The sequence below is a fragment of the Tympanuchus pallidicinctus genome, unplaced genomic scaffold, assembly GCF_026119805.1.
Source record: "Tympanuchus pallidicinctus isolate F22 unplaced genomic scaffold, pur_lepc_1.0 scaffold3, whole genome shotgun sequence".
NCBI lineage: Eukaryota > Metazoa > Chordata > Aves > Galliformes > Phasianidae > Tympanuchus > Tympanuchus pallidicinctus.
In genome coordinates, this window is record NW_026294747.1 from 91532775 (window position 1) to 91551076 (window position 18302).

The 18302-nt window shown below is 38.0% G+C and overlaps 1 protein-coding gene across 2 annotated transcripts in view; it reads left to right on the forward strand.

The window, feature by feature from the left end:
• Positions 1–18302, forward strand: part of CREB5 (cAMP responsive element binding protein 5) — a 244611-nt gene that overhangs the window by 58404 nt on the left and 167905 nt on the right. For both annotated transcript variants that reach the window (XM_052694421.1, XM_052694422.1), the window contains one exon: positions 17454–17626. In XM_052694421.1, the coding sequence (XP_052550381.1) occupies positions 17454–17626 (173 nt within the window). The remainder of the gene's footprint in view (positions 1–17453; positions 17627–18302) is intronic.

An 18302-nucleotide genomic window follows, 5' to 3' on the forward strand; every position in this document is an offset into this window, starting at 1 on the left:
AATGGACGTTAGTCTTGAAGTTTAATTCACCTTTAAAAAAATAATTAAAAATCAATAGAGAAGTTGAGATTATCATATAAAAGAATAAACAAGAACTGACCTTATTTTATGATTATGAGAGGAACTTTTTCTGGTTGATGGCCCTTGCCAGTTTTGTTTGTTTTTAAAAGAACTAAATCTTTGAATACAATGCGTGTAGTCCAACTTGAATCCTGAGGGTGCCTCAAAACAAACACCAGAGGTGAACTCTCAGCAGTTTTCTTTTTCATCTTTGTTATCCCTGTCCTGACCCTCTTTTTCCTGCCTAATGATTGTTTGCAGCGTACCGTTATTAAGTGAAATCATCTTGAGGGAAAAATATGCTCAGTGGGGATAGAAAAATTGTTGTGCTTCTGGAGAAGTCTTTTTTTTCCCTTTCTTTGGAATTCTGGAAAATGACTACTGCCCCTCTTGATTTTTATGCCAGAAGTTATTTGGAAACTTTTTAAAAAATGTTTTACTCATTTTCTGAGTCTCAGTAAAAGATGTACAATGTAAACTTTAAGGAAACTTGTTACCTTGTCCTGTAAGCTTTGTATTCTCTCTTTTCATTTGTTGTGGCTTTTTAATCGCTCCTCCCATTGTAGCAAAATGGATTTTGTTTTGACCCTGTTCTCCAACAACAAACAGCAGTTGGTCTTTTCTGCTGTGCATCATTTTTCTAAAGGAGGTCTGTTGATATCAACTGAAAGAAGCTGTAGTTCAGGTAGAAATGCCCAAGTTACAATCACAAAACAAATCATATTCTGCATGCAAGCATGTTTTCCTCCCTCTCCTCCTAGAAAGCCTGAGAGATGAGCGAGAGGCAAGGTTGGTAAAAACCTGTGATGTTCACCGATGAAAGATGCACAGGCTCTAGACTATTTGCTTCTTACTTAGAAAGGGAATTTCTAACCTGAAGAGACAACTGCAAAAGGAAGTGCAGTTAAAAAAAACAAAAAAACAAAAAACCAACCCTGAACAAACACAAAAATAGTTCACCACCAACATAAAAAGACACACATTAAGGGAGCACTGCTCAGGCAGGCTCTGAGCCATACAGGCTCCAAGTGTAATGCATATAATGATGGAGGTTCTTGACTTCCATGCCACAGCACCTTTCAGTTGGCTAAAAGTGCCCTACAGTCATTAGCTAATTAGGTCACTCAGTTCCTTCTCAACAGACATTAAAGTAAATATGTGTGTGTGCACTGTGGCTTGCCCTCTTGTGTTAAGAGAGATTTGTTCTTTCTCCTCTTTTTCCCTTGTTTGAGGAGAGGTGTCTCTTTATTTTTCGTTTTGTTCTCTGTGCTTGCTGTTGGGACAGAAATGAAGCTGGGTATCTTTTGGCTTCACTGCTTCTCACTGAGAAGTGGTATGGCAGTGGCATCCGGAAGAAAGCTGCCCTATCTGCTCATTTTGTGTTTTTATCAGCAGTATTTTTTTTTTCTTTGTCTCAGACCTCATTTTTTCTAGCAATTAGGAAAATAAAATATATTGCCTGTCATTCCGACTGATGGTAGAGTCTGATTTTGGAGTCATCTCTCGTGTCCTAACACTGTATGGGAGAGAGGAGGCAGGAAAGTATGGGTTGCTGAAGGGGGGAAAGGTGTGAAAAGAAGTACTAATCACCAATACTTATATAAAAGTATATAAATAAAATACTTATTCCTGACCTGAAGCCAGGACCTGGTTAGGAAAATGAAGGGGAACGTTCACAGTGAAGAAGAGGAACAGCAACATCAATTAGATGGAGAGCTGAGGAGTATCCATCGAAATAAGAATTTGAAGATCATAGAATCATAGATGCTTTGGACTTCTCTGTGATGCTGATTTTCACCTGTTTCCCATTCACCAGCACTGGCACAGTTTCGCCATACTTCACAGCTGCTTCTTTCTTGTAGTTCATTTCCAAGAAGGCCTTGTTCATGGAGTGGAGCATGATCAGATTGCTCACTTTGCTGAAGGGCTGCACGATTTTTTTTTAACGTCCTGGTCTGAAAAGCCACTGTCCAGTAAATTGGGTGTCTGAAGGACCTTCCCACAATTCAGTAATTCCTCTCTCAACAGCCAGATATACAGAGCAGCCTGAGGCCTGATGATGAAATTATGCCTTGCAGAGACTGAGTCAGTTTCTCCTCTTAATGTTGAATAGAGATGTAGAGCTGCATCCCTTGACAAGAGCAAGATGGAGATGTTCAGCTGATAGGTATTAGAATATTTTTCTGAAAAAGACAGAGAAGGGATATTGTTGTTTCTGCTTTCAATTGTTTTGAAATGTATTTGATTTTCCTCATACTCTTATCTCAGGTCTTCATATCCCATGGCATGTAATTTCTCTGTAAGGCTTGTTTCTCTAATGACAAGTAGTTACCATAGTTCCCATTAATACTATTTTTTAGTTCCAATACAGTAAACTCATGCACATGTGCATGCCAACATAGACATTTCACGAAAACTAGGAAAGGCATTAAGTGTATTACGCCTTAGCACATAAGTTCTTATTTTGTGGATTATTGTTTGGCCTGAATCTTTTTCAGGTAGACTTTCCCTATCCCAGTGCCTTTTCTTTGCTTCATCCATCTCAGGCAGTTAAATGTGTATATAAATGCTTTTCTGAAATGAGGCCAAAGACCATCTACTTAAATAGTTCTTAAACATGTGGCTAACTTCAAGCATGTGTATAGGAGCTTGTTGAAGAGATAGTTTGCTGAATCAGGACTTCCCAAATTGCAGCCAATCTTCTGTTTTAATGCATCTTTGTTACTGCCTTGTATAAAATATAGGTAGCTATTGTTACTTGAGCTCTGTAGGTGAAAAAAGTTGCAGTTTAGTTGACGGTTGTCTAAGAATAAAAATCTTTCAACTGCTCTTCTGTTACAACTTTCTTTTTTTAAATCCCTTCTAATATATTTTTTTCCATTTGTGAAACATAATTAATTGCAATTTCATGTTGTGATTAAAAAACTTATTTCTCTACTGAAATGCTCATTAACCTGGTCCATTAAAAAAGTAATTTCTTTCTACTTTCTTTTCTTGAGACTTTGTTTTCAAACAAGATGTGGCACAGAGGTAGTAGTAGACATGCATTATTATTGACTAAATTATTGTGAAACACATGTCCAGTCTTCTGCATACATAAATTTTTGTTATATCCTCAGAAGACAGTTTTAAAGAACAATAAAATTAACATCTCACTGACTTTTCCATTCACTGGCATCCTTCAAATGAGGATAAGGATGCCTGTCCCATGTTGTTTTGGTTTGTTTTCTCCATCTAGGATGGGAGGTAGTGTGGGGTGAAAACAGGTTCCACAAAGCACATGCATCTGTGAGAAGATGAAGGCAAGGGAAAAGGGGCAATGAGGGATATGTTTCAAAGTGCTTCTTAGTATATTGTTAGCAATGGAGGGCTCAAAGCGGCTTCCTGGTGGCAGTCTGAGTAAAAACAAGACCAAACACTTTACTATTGTAGTTGAGTCACTTAGTACAGTGTTTCACAACAGAGTGCACTTCCCTTGTATTTATGTAAGACGGTAAGACCCAAAAATATAATTGGGCTTTCCTTCTTTTTCCTCACTGCTTTTCAATATTCGCTTCCTCACATTCCATCTTCAAAACAGTTAATCCGTATCCCCTTCTTGAATAGCATTATCGTGACAACACAGCAGTGAAAAGAACCAAGGCTGCGGGACTTCTAACAATACCAGAGGAACAGGAATGCCCTGAAAAAAATGTGCTCTCATCCAGCTGCCCTTCATATTGTTGTCTCCCTATCCAATTTACTAGAGAATTTCCCACTGGCTCTTGGCTTGTTCCCAAATGAGAATGTAATCTTTTAAAGATTACACTCCATAATGCAGGGACAAGGAGCTCTTTATTAACTGGGATGGGGAGTCACTTGCTATTAGGAAAGGGAGAGGGATGGGCTGTAGCAGTGTTTTGTGAGCTCTGCTTTCTGCCCCTTTTTGTTTCCTCAGTGATAGGATGGCAGGTTGGGAGTGGGAAACTGCCGCAGCTGCACTGTAGAAAAATAATTGAATGTAGGTTATGATTATGGCAATTACTTTTATAATGCATGGGATTATACCATAACTATTACATTGCCAACAAGATTAAATTACCTAATACTGCAGCATGGTTTGTTGTTCTAAAAAAAAAAAAGTAAAGAATCTCTGCTTGTTCTGAAGTTGATGCATTTAAAGACTAGTGATACAGTGTAAAAGAGCCTAGAAACTAAGGAATTTGAAGTGCTACCTGTACAGATACTGTTTGGATCAGATCCCCATCTCTTTGATTTCAATAAGCAACTCTAGCTAGACACCCTCATCCCCCTTTTGCTGCGTGAAGCAATGTAATACTCCAGTAATTTTAAATGCTCCCTTTCTCTGCTATCAAGCAGAGAGGCCTCCATCACTTACAGTTAGTTCAAAGATAATTAAAAGTTTTACTTGTAATAGAGAATTTTAAAAACTTCATGAAGGGACCACGTTTTTCTCATGTGGACTCATTGAACTGATTGGAAAGCCTCAGCAGCAAATTGTTTTCACATTATGCACTCCTTTTACTATGTATTTTAAAGATGTGGTTTAATACAGAAGGTATATGTACATAATGTAATCAGTGCTAAGTCACTTCTAGCATGGATTGAGTTTTGCTGAACCTGATAGAGTCTACATAGTGTGATCCATGGCTGCATCCATAAAAAGGTTGTAGATGAGACTGTTTCATAAGAGTAGTGTGGATATAGCCTTATGCATATATCCATGCTACTTGTGGTAGTATGCACTCGTGGTAGGAGTATAAGCTATGTTAATTATGCAGCAAGAGCAGTTTCCCTTTGTTCATCATCTGGAAAATGAGTAGAAAATTAAATTTTGTAGACATCAGAAATATATCACATGTTGGTCATTACCAGAAAATTAAGCGGTTTGATGGAAAATCTAATGTTCTGATTCTGAAAAGAAATGTAGGTGAACAATATTTTTCTATATATACATTAATTTTCTGTGTTATGTCCTGAATGATAACTTCTGTTGTATACACACGTAAGTTTTCTCACATTTACTGTGCCTTACAAAAATACCTGTTACCACACAAAACTAGTCAATATGTTGGGAAAGATGAGATGTACATTTATAAATCAACTCATCCTCCTTTTATTTCCTAATGATGACCTAGAGTGTGGATAACAAATTTAAGTCAAACAGGAATGGTTTTACTAAAATACAGCTTTCAGTTTAGTCTGGCCCAAGACTGCACATATCTGGGATAAAGTAGCCCAAAAAGTTAGCTTATTTTTTTCTTCTTTGAAGTGCAACTGGTACTGCAAATAGTCTTAGCTTGCCATAAATATGAAGGAGAATGCGTTTTCTTAAACCATCAAATACACAGGGAGAAAAGCATGTAAGGGTCCATTACTGTGCTTTACTTGATGGACAGTAGTTTATTAAATTGCTGTGACACAACTTTTTTCAATAATTTGTTTATCAAGTTGCAATGAAACATATTGAGGAAACTTCTGATCTTGCCAGCAGTTAAAAGAACCAGATCTCATGAATCTTTCTCGTGATGCAATATGGACTATAAAGTACTTGTGTGAAGTATGGTGTTTGCTGCCTGTCTGCAGACCAGTGTTCTGATTCCATCTTTAAGTAACTCTGTAATGCACAGAACTCCTAAATTATGAGCCTTATTTTTACATCGAATGTTTTCAGCTGAATGATCTTTTTGTTGCTTTGAAACAATACTTATTTTTGTACATGGGTATAACTTAGAAAAGATATTGCAGTTTCCTTTCAGTGATTTTGTTGGTTGATGTAGTGACATGGCACTAGTGTCTAGCAAGTGAATCCATTCCTGTGGTGTTTTCAAAAGCATATGAGAAACCATATGTTTTCATAGGAAAACAGCTGTTAAACAAGCATATGCTTTCTTAGATAGAGTGACAGTTATTAAAAGAGCAAGATACAGCCATGACTGGTCTTTTAAGTCAAATAAAGCTGGTGAGAACTGTTGCTTTGAATGTGCAGTGGTGCTGCATGTAGATACTGCCATGTAGAGTTGTAACTGGAAGGAGAAAGAGAGATTAATGTTTGTAGTCTGCAGCTTGGAGGAGACAATATAAATCTCTGTCCTGCTTTGAGCTGTGAATGCCTCTGTAGGAGTTATAGTAACAGACAAATTAGCATAATGTAATTGGTTGGCAAGGTCAGCTCCTCTCTAGGAGCATTAGTAATGTTTACTGCAAGAAGAAACATACCAAGTATTGTAGGGTAGTGCGTTGTCTGTCCTTTTTGGAGGAAGAATAATTATTTTGGACTCTCTACATCAGTCTGTCCAGATCCTAATAATATCTTCTTAGAATTCAGACTATCATATTTCTGCCTTAAAGCAAATATTCTAGGAGAACAATATTCTCTACTATCACACAATTTTTTATTCATTTTTTTTTTTTAACTTTGAACTTTGAGTTTACATTTCTTTTACTTCTCTCTATAATGGATAGGTTTTCTTTGAATGATTAACTTATGCATCACTGACAATACTTAATCTTACTGGGAGGGTTAAAGTTTCTGAGCTTACTGTGTGAGACATAATTCTTAAATATGAATAAACTAATTGACTTTTTTGTTGGTATTTTTTGAAAGCATGAAACTAGGTAGAATTTTGGGCCAACTCAAGTAATCCAACCTCACAGGTTTCAGCTTTGCAAACACTTTCACAACTGCATGTCAGAGACGTGAGTTGGTGCCCCCTTTTAGAGGAGACCTTGTGCTGAGTCACAGATAGAATTGGCTTTTAAGCTCTTTGATCTTGAATCTGATAACTTGTGCCAAGTATTTGAGAAGAATTTAAGCATTCAGTTGTAAGATATTTGGGAAATGACTCTTGCAGTATGACATTGGGCTTGCATTACCTTTTCCTGTATGCTTGTTGCTGGCAATGCTGAAGGCAATTATATTTAGATGCAATCTTCAGTTTAAGTTTTTAAAATACTGTCTGTGATGAGGCTTTGTACCACAGTAATTTTCCTAGAGACAGTCTAAAACATGCACAGTATCACCTTCAGAGTGCTATCTTACTAGAAAACCTATTTCCTTATGCTCAGACAATGGAACCAAATGGATTTCCAGAACGTAGTCCTTTCTGTGGTTTTCTGATGATGAAGAAAAATCCAGCAGCGATTCTTGGACTCCACAGCACTTACACTTTGTGCCCTGTGTAGTGATAACTTCTAATCTTTGGTTAAGTAGGTTTACAATGAGTAGGCTTGTTACTGTGTTCTAGGGTAAGATGTTCTTTAGTGCCAGCACACTCTTATTTAGCCACTTGTAAGAATGGGGTTTTGGTGCTGCTTATTCCTTCTGTCCCTCAACTTTCAGCTCTTGAGTAGCTTTAGTTGTAGACAGACCACTGTCATTCTCTTTATAGGCAAAATCTGCTGCGTGGAGAAAAGTGTTCAGGAAAAATAATGTTTCTCTGTGATCTTCAAGTATGAATTCTTGCCCCATTTCTTTCATGGCTCAGCTGAAACTCCTGCTTTCCATCATTTAAATTAAGTTTTGCCTCCTTGCACAGTGCTGTCTGTCCAGCTGGATTACATCATTACAGGTGGGCCAATTAGGAAAGGAAGATGAGCATTCTGGCTCCTCAGGTACAGTGAAGCCTCACCAAAGCATTTCAGAACTGTGTGATACTCTGAAGGAACTTACATAATTTCCCCAGGATGGCTCCACACTGCATTTAATTAATGTGACTGGAAGTGTGTACAACTGGATGATTGTCTGGTAGCATTATCAAATATAGTGCTGCTTGTTTGTCATTCTCTTTGTTTATTCCAGTCAGAAGGGAAGCTGTGCAAAATGTGTCCTACTTTCAGACTTTGGTACTCCACTACCACCAGCATGTAATCTCAGTAAGATTTTTTTTTAGTCTAGAGGACTTGTGATTTTTAGTGCCCGGATTTGGATGTAGAACCAGAATTACTTAAATTGGATACAATTTTCTGCAGATGATCTCTCCTCTTAGAATAGATCTTGCAATGCTATCTGGATGCAACATTTTTTACATGTCATTCTCTGTTTTCCCGTTTCTAATCACCAAAGAACTGTTGTTTATTTTTGCTGTTTTGCTTAGGTATTGGTGTCTGGGTTATGATCTTATCATTTCTGTGATGTTGGAATTCAAATGCATTCTACTCTGAATTTTTGTGGAGCTGTGTGTACTTGTTTCTTTGCCCCTCAAAATCCCTTCCATTATGCAGCTGCTGTATTATTTTGCCTTTCTAGATATACTGTTCTCTAAAATCTATTCACCTGTCACTTCCAAGCGCTCTCTAGGTGAAGATACTCATCCAGTTTTAGATGTAAGTCAGAAGAATATGGAGTCATTTGAAGTTATGCAGAAATTCTTGTAGAATGAGAAAGATGGCTCTGCTGTTCCCAGTGTACCTGACCTGCAGAGCACCTCTGGAGCCCAAAGAGTTGCATTTCTGATCTCTTTCTCTTTCACACCACCTTGGTCACTAAGTTTACTTGCTGTAACTCCTCTTTCAGCAATCCCTGCAAGCTGTAACTTTCAGACCAAAGTTGCACACCTCTGTGGACAGTAAACCCTGCTGTTTCCAGGACCCTTGTTGGTTTCTTGCTCTTCTGCTCTTGTTGGTTGTTTATCAAGTCTGTCTGCAGCTACAGAAGGTAACTGCCTGAACTGCTTCCAAATAATGAGCCTAGTTCTCTAAATTCTTTTGGACCAAGATCTAGACTGCACTGGTTCTCATCTCCTGAGTGTCAGCTGAAAGTTGATTGAAACAGTTGTGCATGCCACAAAATGCACGCTTGCTTTTGTCATTACCTCCCAGAAGGTTTGATGCATTAACTTGATTAACTTGGCTTGATGCTTTGGTGTTTCTTGTATAATTTGCACTGACCAAAACTATTTGCTTCCTGCCAGTTCACTTGCCAACCCAAACCACTGGTAGGACCTATGACATGTTTTATGAAGCAGATGCTCCGTCTGGATGTTTTTTGATACCAACATTGACCTTGATTCCTGGGCCTTTCCTGGTAGTTTGTTAGTCTCTATGTAGAACTAGCCAGCCAGGCCCAACATAATTGTTGCAGTGGATGTGAGTTAAAAGAATATTTTGGAGGTGTATTTATTACCAAGGTAGCAGCATTTCCACTTGACTTCTTAGCAGAAAAGTTAAGCCTTCTGGTTTTCTGCTTGAAACTGCCTGAATGGAAAATCACTGGCTGTTTTGTTGCTACCATCCCTGCTCTCCTTTACCAAGTGCTCTGTCTAAAAAAATGCTCTAGTTATTGAATGCAGTCAAGCAGCCACTGCTGTAACTCATGCACGATGCCAATAACTTATGCCAGTGAAATCAATGATGAGAATTTCAAAGAAGCTTTAAATAAAATATAACAAATTTAAATGCCAAAGTGCTGTCTCTGGGAATCTGCTATTAACAGATTATAAATGGTTTGCATAATGTTGAAAAGCCTAGTGCATTCAGGTAGTGTTATCAAAGGCTTGTTTAAAGCAGTTGCTGGAGGACTGCTGCCCTCCCCCTCAGCTTTCTGTTTCATGATGGATAAAAACAAAAAACTCCTTACAATAAAGAAAGGAAAACCAGGTTTCAACTACCCTCTGACTGGCCTCCAAATCTGGCAGCTGCTTTTGGGTGTCTAATTGCCTCTCCTTCAAAACTTGACACGCACCTACTTTGAGAAAGTTCTTTGAGTACCTATTTTATATGGGCATTGTCTCCAATTTACAAAAATTAAATGATAAATCTGAGCTGAGCTTATAATACTGTTGCTGACTTTTGTTTTTCCTTAGAAAAAAACAAACTACAAAACACTACCAACAACAAAACAATTTCCTTCTTTTCTGAATCTATGGTCAAGTATTAGATATAGAAAAACTATGTAAAGTAGTGGATAAAACATTTAACTGGCAGAAAGAACCCTTCCATTGACTCCTGAGTTTTGGCTATACATATTGCTTTTTCCTCATTTCTCTTTCTTTGCTCTTTATCTGGACTCTAAGGCTTGTGTGCAAGTATAGCCTACCAATATGTCTATACAGATTTCTACACACTAAGGCCTTAATTTCAGTTGAGGCCTCTAGGAATTGCACCTAGTATGTGTACTAGCAAATCTCTTTTACTTTCAAGCTTTCTTACTAGTTCTTCTCCATTTGAATTCATGGCAAACTCACTTGTTTAGAGCAATCTAATGGGACCATAATTGGGTCCCCAAGATAACATTACAGATAAAAGTCAGTTTTTCCTAAGACAAAGTTCTGCGGAGAATGTATTTTCTTTTAAACATACTTTTTATGAAAAGGTTTGCTGTTTTGTGTTTATTGATGTTCCGTCTGTTCTAGAGAGTACGTTTGAGAAAAACTAGCTCCAGCATGGCATATAATGTTTCATTAGCAAGCATAACTTTGTTTATTTGTTTTTTTTAAATTGTATTTAGAAAAGGAAATCAGTTTGCACCATTGACATGCTGCCAAGTTCCTGTTTATAAAAGTCACAATAGGCAACTTGGAAGAAACAAAATAGTGAGTTTATGGCTTTTGCATAAAGTATGACAGAAACTATATAGGGCTAAGCAGACAGCTGTGATTCACCTATTTTGCAGCTTTCCAGTTAGCAGGATGGGATGTATTGTTAGCAGTGCAAAGTGCCCCAAGTGACCCAAATGAGGCTATAGACAGTGTTACTGATGCTTATTTAAACAGAAGAAGCTCTTTGTGCTATAATGCTTAAATTGCTATCTTGGCCAATTAATTGTATCTGAAATGAGCAACCCTGAGGAAAATGCAAGATATTTGTAGGAAACTTCAAGACATAAGCATGCAATCTGATGTCATCTTTTCTCACAGAGAAACTATTTTCTTTCAAACTCTGGTGACACCAGTCTTCCAAAATTTCCTTCTCCCTTAAAATATGCTCATTGCATTTCCTTTATATCACATTTTTTTTTTCTTTCCTCTGAGTGGTTTATCATGGATACATCTGGTACACACCACATATTGCTTGCTGTGTGTGTAAAGAAGGCCTGGTGTGTCAAAAACTCAGCCTGAAACAGTCATGATGAAGAGGGCATGAGGAGGATAGTGGGGGAAGAGGGGAGGGAATCCTGGAAGACAAGGGTAATCTTTCAGTATTCATTTCTTCTGGTAATTAGAGGGCACCACTGAATGTCTGTAATTAGATCATGTCACACAAATTAAGATAAAAGACCAAAAATTCTAGATCCCCTGCATTTCGTTCATAATATCAGAGGACTCAGAGCGTTTGTTTAAACCGGCCGTCAAAGTGGTGGATAGGCAGGGAGGCTTAACAAGACTCTGCAAGAAGTTCATATGCATTTTCCTCAGAAGGTGGAAGGAAGAGAGCAGAGGAGGTGACTGTGCACTTCAGGTACTGAGGGGCAGAGGCAAAGTGGAAAGGCACATCAGAGGTCAGCTGCACTGCACTGACTTTGTGCAGGGCTGTCACTCGTGAGGCAATGGTCTGAAGGGGATTTGTAGTACTTACGTGGGCCCTGTGGGTTTCAAGGCATGGTGGTGACTGCCGCAGCCTTCAGATGGCTTGGCTTAGCACTTCATAGGCTGTCCTGCATCTTGTGCCATGCTTCTCAGCGTCACTGCGTAGTTTGCTAGGGATTAGTGAGATAGCATTTGAATCACTTAGCGCATCTCAGAACGTCTTGCTGATAACATAACAGCTATCCTATCCAAGGAAATAGGATAAAAAGAATGAAATGGTTTTTTATAAAGGTTTTTTTTGTTTTTGTGCCTCTTTAGCAGCAACCATCATGTCTACATTAGAGAATAAATAATTCATATTTACTTAAAAGAAAAAATAAAGTTTCCCTGCATTTTTGAGTGTAGATATTCGGATAAAATTTTACAAAATTATCCACTGTGGCTTTTTAAAAGAGCATTTTTCAAAAAGGACTTGGGCTGCCTGAGTCCATAGATGCTTTTAGAAATGTTATCTTTGTTGTCAGGAAATTCTAGCCACGGTGCTCTAAAGCAGTATGTGGGCAGCGTTTAAACTCTGGCCTGTGAACCGCTGGTGGTCGCAAAGCTGTGGTAAGTCATCTGCAGCTGCTCTGTGGAGTCATCTTGCCTTAATTACACAATTTATGATAAGAGTACGGAGTGGTCTGTGAGAAATTCAGTGAGTTGACAGAGGTCTCTGATCCAAAAAATTTAAATCCAGCGGCAGAGACTGATAAGTACAGATTCAAAGCTTTGTGATTTCAGGGAGAGCAATGTTTCCCTTTTTTCCCCATCTGCCTGTCATTACTTGTCACTTTTGAGTAAAGAGTTTAATTTCTCTTTAAATTTTTTACCCCTAAGGAGATCAGCCTGATAACATTTGACTGAGCAGTGCTCAGGGTTACTCTCAGTGCTCCTGCCCTCCGCGTCCCTGCACCGAGGGGACAGCGAGCTGTGTTCAGTGTGGGGGGAAGCAGCAGCCAAAAGAGACCTGGGGGCGGGGAAGAGTTCTGCGTATGTCATGCCTGCTTTATTTTTGTTTGTTTCTTTGTTTTAAATGTGCCATTTCTATCAGGTAGCTGCTGCGTATTTGCCTGCCTTTGGAGTGTTTTGAGAAGTAGATCCTCTGGCGTGTGTCACCCTCATTCAGTGACTTCGTGCCTGTCACTAAGTGGGAAAGTTAAATGGATTTTAGTACTCTGTGATAAGATCTTCCTAGTGCTCTGTCCCTGTGCTTAGTGTTATTACACAGCGTTTTCCAATATTTCTTTTCTGTGTCCTTTCCCTGCCTTAGTGCTTTTTCTCATTCAAGCCATACAGATGTTACAGTTTAAAAAAAGAATAAGTATTGCATTTCATTCTCCAGCAAGCTTCCTCTCTTGCACAATGATCCTTCTTTTTTTTCAAATGTACATCTTCAAAATACATTTTTCCCCCTCTCTATAATACTTTAACTGCATTAGTAACCTGAATTTTGTTCTACCTTGGTTTTTTATTTTTTTTTTTATTTTTTTCCTCCCAAATCCTCTGCTGTGTTTATTGGTGTTATGTGGGCAATGTGCTTAGTTTTATACTTAGAATGTTTGGGATACTGCATATTAGTAGCAAATGAAATAGTGAAATACTTGTGACGAACTGATGTGAGGATGTTTTCCATTCATATTGATTTGAATAATGAGAAAATTGTTTGGTGCTGTTTCTGAGAAGATTTGGTAACGTTTGTTTTGGGATTATCTTTCTCTTTTGTCAGGATAGAATTCATGAAGGATCATTAATTTTGACAAGAGTCTCTATGTGATTAAAATAATTTTGAAACAGGCTATTATTTCCCATATTCAGCCTATTTTCTTTATTACTAGGTCATAAATTTGATTCTATTTCTCTTGAATTATTTAACAATATTTAAAGTTGCTGCTTGGGAAACCAGAGGTAAATGATTTTTTCCAGGAAAAGGGCAAAAATGTGCTTTTGTCTTTATTCAGATCAATTGGATTATTTCTCTTTTTTTTTCTGCAGCAAATACCTTCTGACTTAAGAATTTGTATAATATTCTAGAGAATGGGCTTTATGTATTATTGGTTTTAGGTCACAGATCTATTTATCAGAGAACTTTTAGAACAAACCTAAATGACTTCTCAGTTTGTATCAAAGTGGTATTTGTAACTTCCATTAAACTTCATTAAGAAAGAATCATCAGAGAATATAAGGTAGCTTCAGAAACTAGCTCTGATAAAAACACAACCAACAGTCTGAAACTCAGAATATTCCAATGGATAGTAACAGGTTTTGTTTCCATTCTGTTAATCCTGTGCCTTCAGGAGATGGGGATGTGTGATTATGGGTGATGTCGTAAAATGGATGGATGTTTCTCTGGAAGAGATGGGGTTCAGCAGAAATGGTCACTGCCCAGAGCCATGGGGTGTATTTTTGCCTATGTCTACAGAGCCATCATTTCTCTGCTGTGCTTGCCAGCAGGGCGTGTGTTCTTGTGGAGTGATGTGTAATTCTCTCCATGAGCACATGGAAGCATGACTTTAAGAAGTTTTTATCCTTAAAAAAAAAAAAAAAGAAAAAGAAAAAAAGAGCATCGCCTATCCAAAGTTAAATGGTTGCATGTGGGAGAAAAATGCTTAAATGTTCTCTTGATTGAAGCTAAAAGGAGAAATACTCTCAAAGTGGTGAGAAGTTAAGCTGATGATGATCTATTCCTTTTCCTCTTGCAGTTGGAAAGGTTGAGAATGAATACAGCTAAACAGTTTGTGAATGTTTGGTTTTTTTTTCTTCATATTATTTATTTTAGCTTGAATGTTAAATACTGCTGGAGAATATAGCATAGGCACACTGGCAAAGGCAGCATTTCTATAAAAGTTCTTTAGTGTCCTAATTCTAGTTTCTGCTCCAGAGGGAGTGGCTGGGAACTTTGGTATGGTGTGAAACTTAGTCCAAGAGGAAATAAATTCCCAGCTCCTGTTGTGAGTGGCCTGTTCTCTATATGAACACTTCAGGCCACTTGTAATAAAATGAAAAATAGTAGTAAGCCCATATGACCTCTTCTAGAACAGTTGTGAAGGCCTTTGAGAAAACTCCAAACGTCGTATTCTCTCTGAGTATGCACAGGCCTCAGTAGTGTTAAAAGCAGGAGGAAAGCTCTGTGTCACGACTCCTGTTGACAGCTCCTCCTCACTGATGTGATGGGAGCTCCCCACCTTGTAGGAACTCATCTTAACCATCAGCTCAAGAACTGGAAGAGAATGAAAAAAGAATGAAAAGGGCAGTTAAAGTGACAGGTTATCCATGGATATCTGGTGGAAGAGTATGTAGAACTCCTTAAAAGTAGAAGCAGCCTTAAAAGTAGAAGCAGCAACTGTTTAACTATGATGGTCTCTGTTTCAGTCAACGCTGCTGAATTTTACCTTCTTTTATAAGAGCCAAAAGTCATGCCTGCACTACGACGTCTATATCCTCTCAGAACTCATGCGATGCAGAAGACTGTTTCAAGAATTTTGAAAGTCATCTGCATCACGTGTGCAATGGTTTGATGTGCTGGTGACATAGCGTCATTCTGTATGTTGCGATCCATGTGACCAAATCAGACAGGCTTAGGGTCAGAGCTGCTGTGCGTTATCTTCCTGCCATCTTTCAGAGTGTAGGCCTTGTCATTTAGGTATGAACTTGCTTGAACTCCTCTGCGAATTTACAAGCATCTCACCAATGTAAATTGTTCCGAGTTTGCCAAATCCCTCTCCTGTGAATGCAAGAGTCATGTGGAGTTTGACATTTTGTTAGGAAATCTTTGGCTTTCTTTTGGCAACTCTGTATATACTAAGTATAGTTCCTACCAACAACAGCACTTGCACTATGAAGAAGAATGGACACGTGAACACACCGATGAGCTTTTGCTTTGCTTTTTCTTCCAAAGTCCAGCCTACTTGCTGAAGAAATAGTGTACTGGAATTGGCTAAAATTTTGAGGTAGCAAGTGTTACAAGTGTATGCTTGTAAGCCAGCAATTATAATGTCTTATGTGCTATCAAAAGTTTTCATACCTTTGTAGCTCAAACCGCTTACACTTTTAAGAGCTCTGAAATCATAGGCGAAACAGGTAAAAATAAGGAAAAGAAAATGGGAACACTGAATCTAGGAACTGGGGAATGTGAAATTAAATCTTTAAATTCTGTCACTTTTGAATCCTGAAGTAGATGTGGCTGTGATTTATTTTGTTTGGGCATGTTTGTTTGTTTGTTTGCTTTTGTTTCTGTTTCCCCCATCAGAAAACACAAATCCATTGGAGACATTTTTATAGGAATGTGCTAGGTCAAGGGGAAAACTTATTTTGGAAAAGATTCAGTATATTGAAGTTTATTACTACCTGATGGTCATAATATATTACTGGGCTATGAAAAATCGTAGTTAAAGTCCTTGGTCTGAATTCCTCTTGCAATCCATGCTCCAAAGTGAATACTGGCTATTCTCCTGCTGGACCTGATTCATATTGTGTAAATTATTTACTAGAACAAGAGCTAAGATGGGTGAGTAATCTGGCTATATGGCTGTAGGCAGTCCCTCTGCTTTTTTATTTAAAATCAAACAGCCAATCCATCAATAAATCAACCTATCTATTTATCTAAAAATGAATTGGGAGATAGGAAGATGACAGCTGTGGACTTCCACGTGTAGACCCTTTATTTATTGTCTCCTTTTCCATGAAGAATGTCATTTAAAGGGCTTACTCTTGTTTTCATTCAAAACCCAATCTTTTATTTAGTTATGGAATTCAATATATTGTTTATCTTGCTTGTCCCCCACATTTGAGCAGAGATTTGAGTTTCATTTTTCACCAGCTTTTTCTATCACTATCTTGTGTTTTGTGTGTTTCCGAAACACACTGTTTTTCTGAATGAAATTTAACATTTGTTTTCAATCATGATTATTACAGTGGTCAAGAAGTGAGCCTTGGTGGCAGAGTGTGAGTGTAGAGATGTGTTGGTTTTTTTTTTCCTTATCCTCAGCCTTGCATTTGGTGGCAATGGAAAGTTTCTTTTCTTCTTGCTGCTACAAGTCCACATGTTGATACCTGATAGGAAAAAAAAAAGCCATTAATATTGCTGTATTTTTCATATGCATACACTGTGGGTTATCTCTGGCTTGAGATTTTTGTTTGTTTTTAAATGCAGGCCAAGTCAAACCCTGTGGTTTAGCAACAATGTGCATTATGTATGTAGGGATAATAAAAGACAAGTTTCATTCCAGTGTTCGTTCCTTAGTATCATCCTGTTCTCTTGTGGCTTGTTCACTTTGAAGATACGAATTATCTGTGATTTTTTTTCCTAAGAACTTTTGAAGAGCTCAAAGCTACCTGAAGCAAAGGTTAGACATGTGAAAATACGGTGCTATTATTCTAGACCTTTGGAATATTATTGCTCTGCAAAATATATGTAGGCTATTAGAAATGGCTGTTTCATGATATACCGCACACTGCTTGTTACTTCAGGACTATAAAGCTTGATCTGCTTGTCAGTCTAAGCAGACCTAGTACACAGTAAACAACCCACACAGTAAATCAAAGTGCCATGCACTCACCACAGAAGTCATTTTCAAACAAAACATATATCACATTGAGTCAAAAGAATGTGTGTTAAATATCCCCATTATAAAACATAAGTCAAAATCACAGAAGAGTGATTAGTCAACTTGCAGGTATTTTTCCATTCATATTGCCCAGCAAAAGTAAATAGTTATTTTTCATTTCTTTATAGTTGTTTATTACAAAAAGATGTATTGATGTGGGATTTGCTAGGAGTCAATAACTTTTCATATTGTTGATGCTTTCAGATTTCTAGTTGTTGCCTGGTAGGACTCACAGACAATATACATTTTTGTCTGCAATCTCCCTTTTTCCTTCCTTTTGCAGAATATCTCCATGCATAACGCAGTTGGAGGAGCAATGGCAGGACCTGGATCTCACCAGCTGACAAATACAAGGATGCCAAACCACGACACCAGTGTTGTGATTCAACAAGCCATGCCATCTCCGCAGTCCAGTTCTGTCATCACACAAGCACCTTCCACAAATCGACAGATTGGGTAAGTCTGTTACCTTTCTTTTCATTTCTCCATTTTTCTGAATCCAGCATTTGCATGCAGTACAAGATGTTGTCCTATTGGTTTTGCACTTGATCCCGCCAGCATACAGCAAGAATCACTTCAGTATACATTGCTGTGGGAAAACAGCCATAACACGACATCTACTACAGACCCGTCACTTTGATTCAGCAGGGACAGAGCGCAGTACTTGTAGGAAAGTCCTACTTTCTCCTATGGAAAAAAAAATAATTAAAAATCTGCTTACAGTCAAAGTTCCTGTTCCTATAACTGTTCTAAACAGGCAGATGCAGAATTTCAGAAGCTGATCATTCCACTTTTTTCAGCAGGAGTTCTGGGTGTAGGTACTTGGTGTGTATGAAGAGGGCTACCAGGAAAAAAAACAAGTTCACTAGGATAAACAGAGTTTGGCACAAGACCTCTGAGCAGTTTGTAACTATGGATCTGAATTTATTCCCTCAGATTGACAGTATGGATGCTCACAGTACTGGCTTCAATGTCTACTTCCAGCTGACATGAAGTCTTCATAAATCATGATAACTCATTTTTAATTATACAGAAACTGCCCAGTTTGAGGGTGTTTTGTTTTTTTTTCTCACACAATTCTACGAATTTAGACTTTTTTATGCATGAAAACATGTGGATACGAAGATAAATC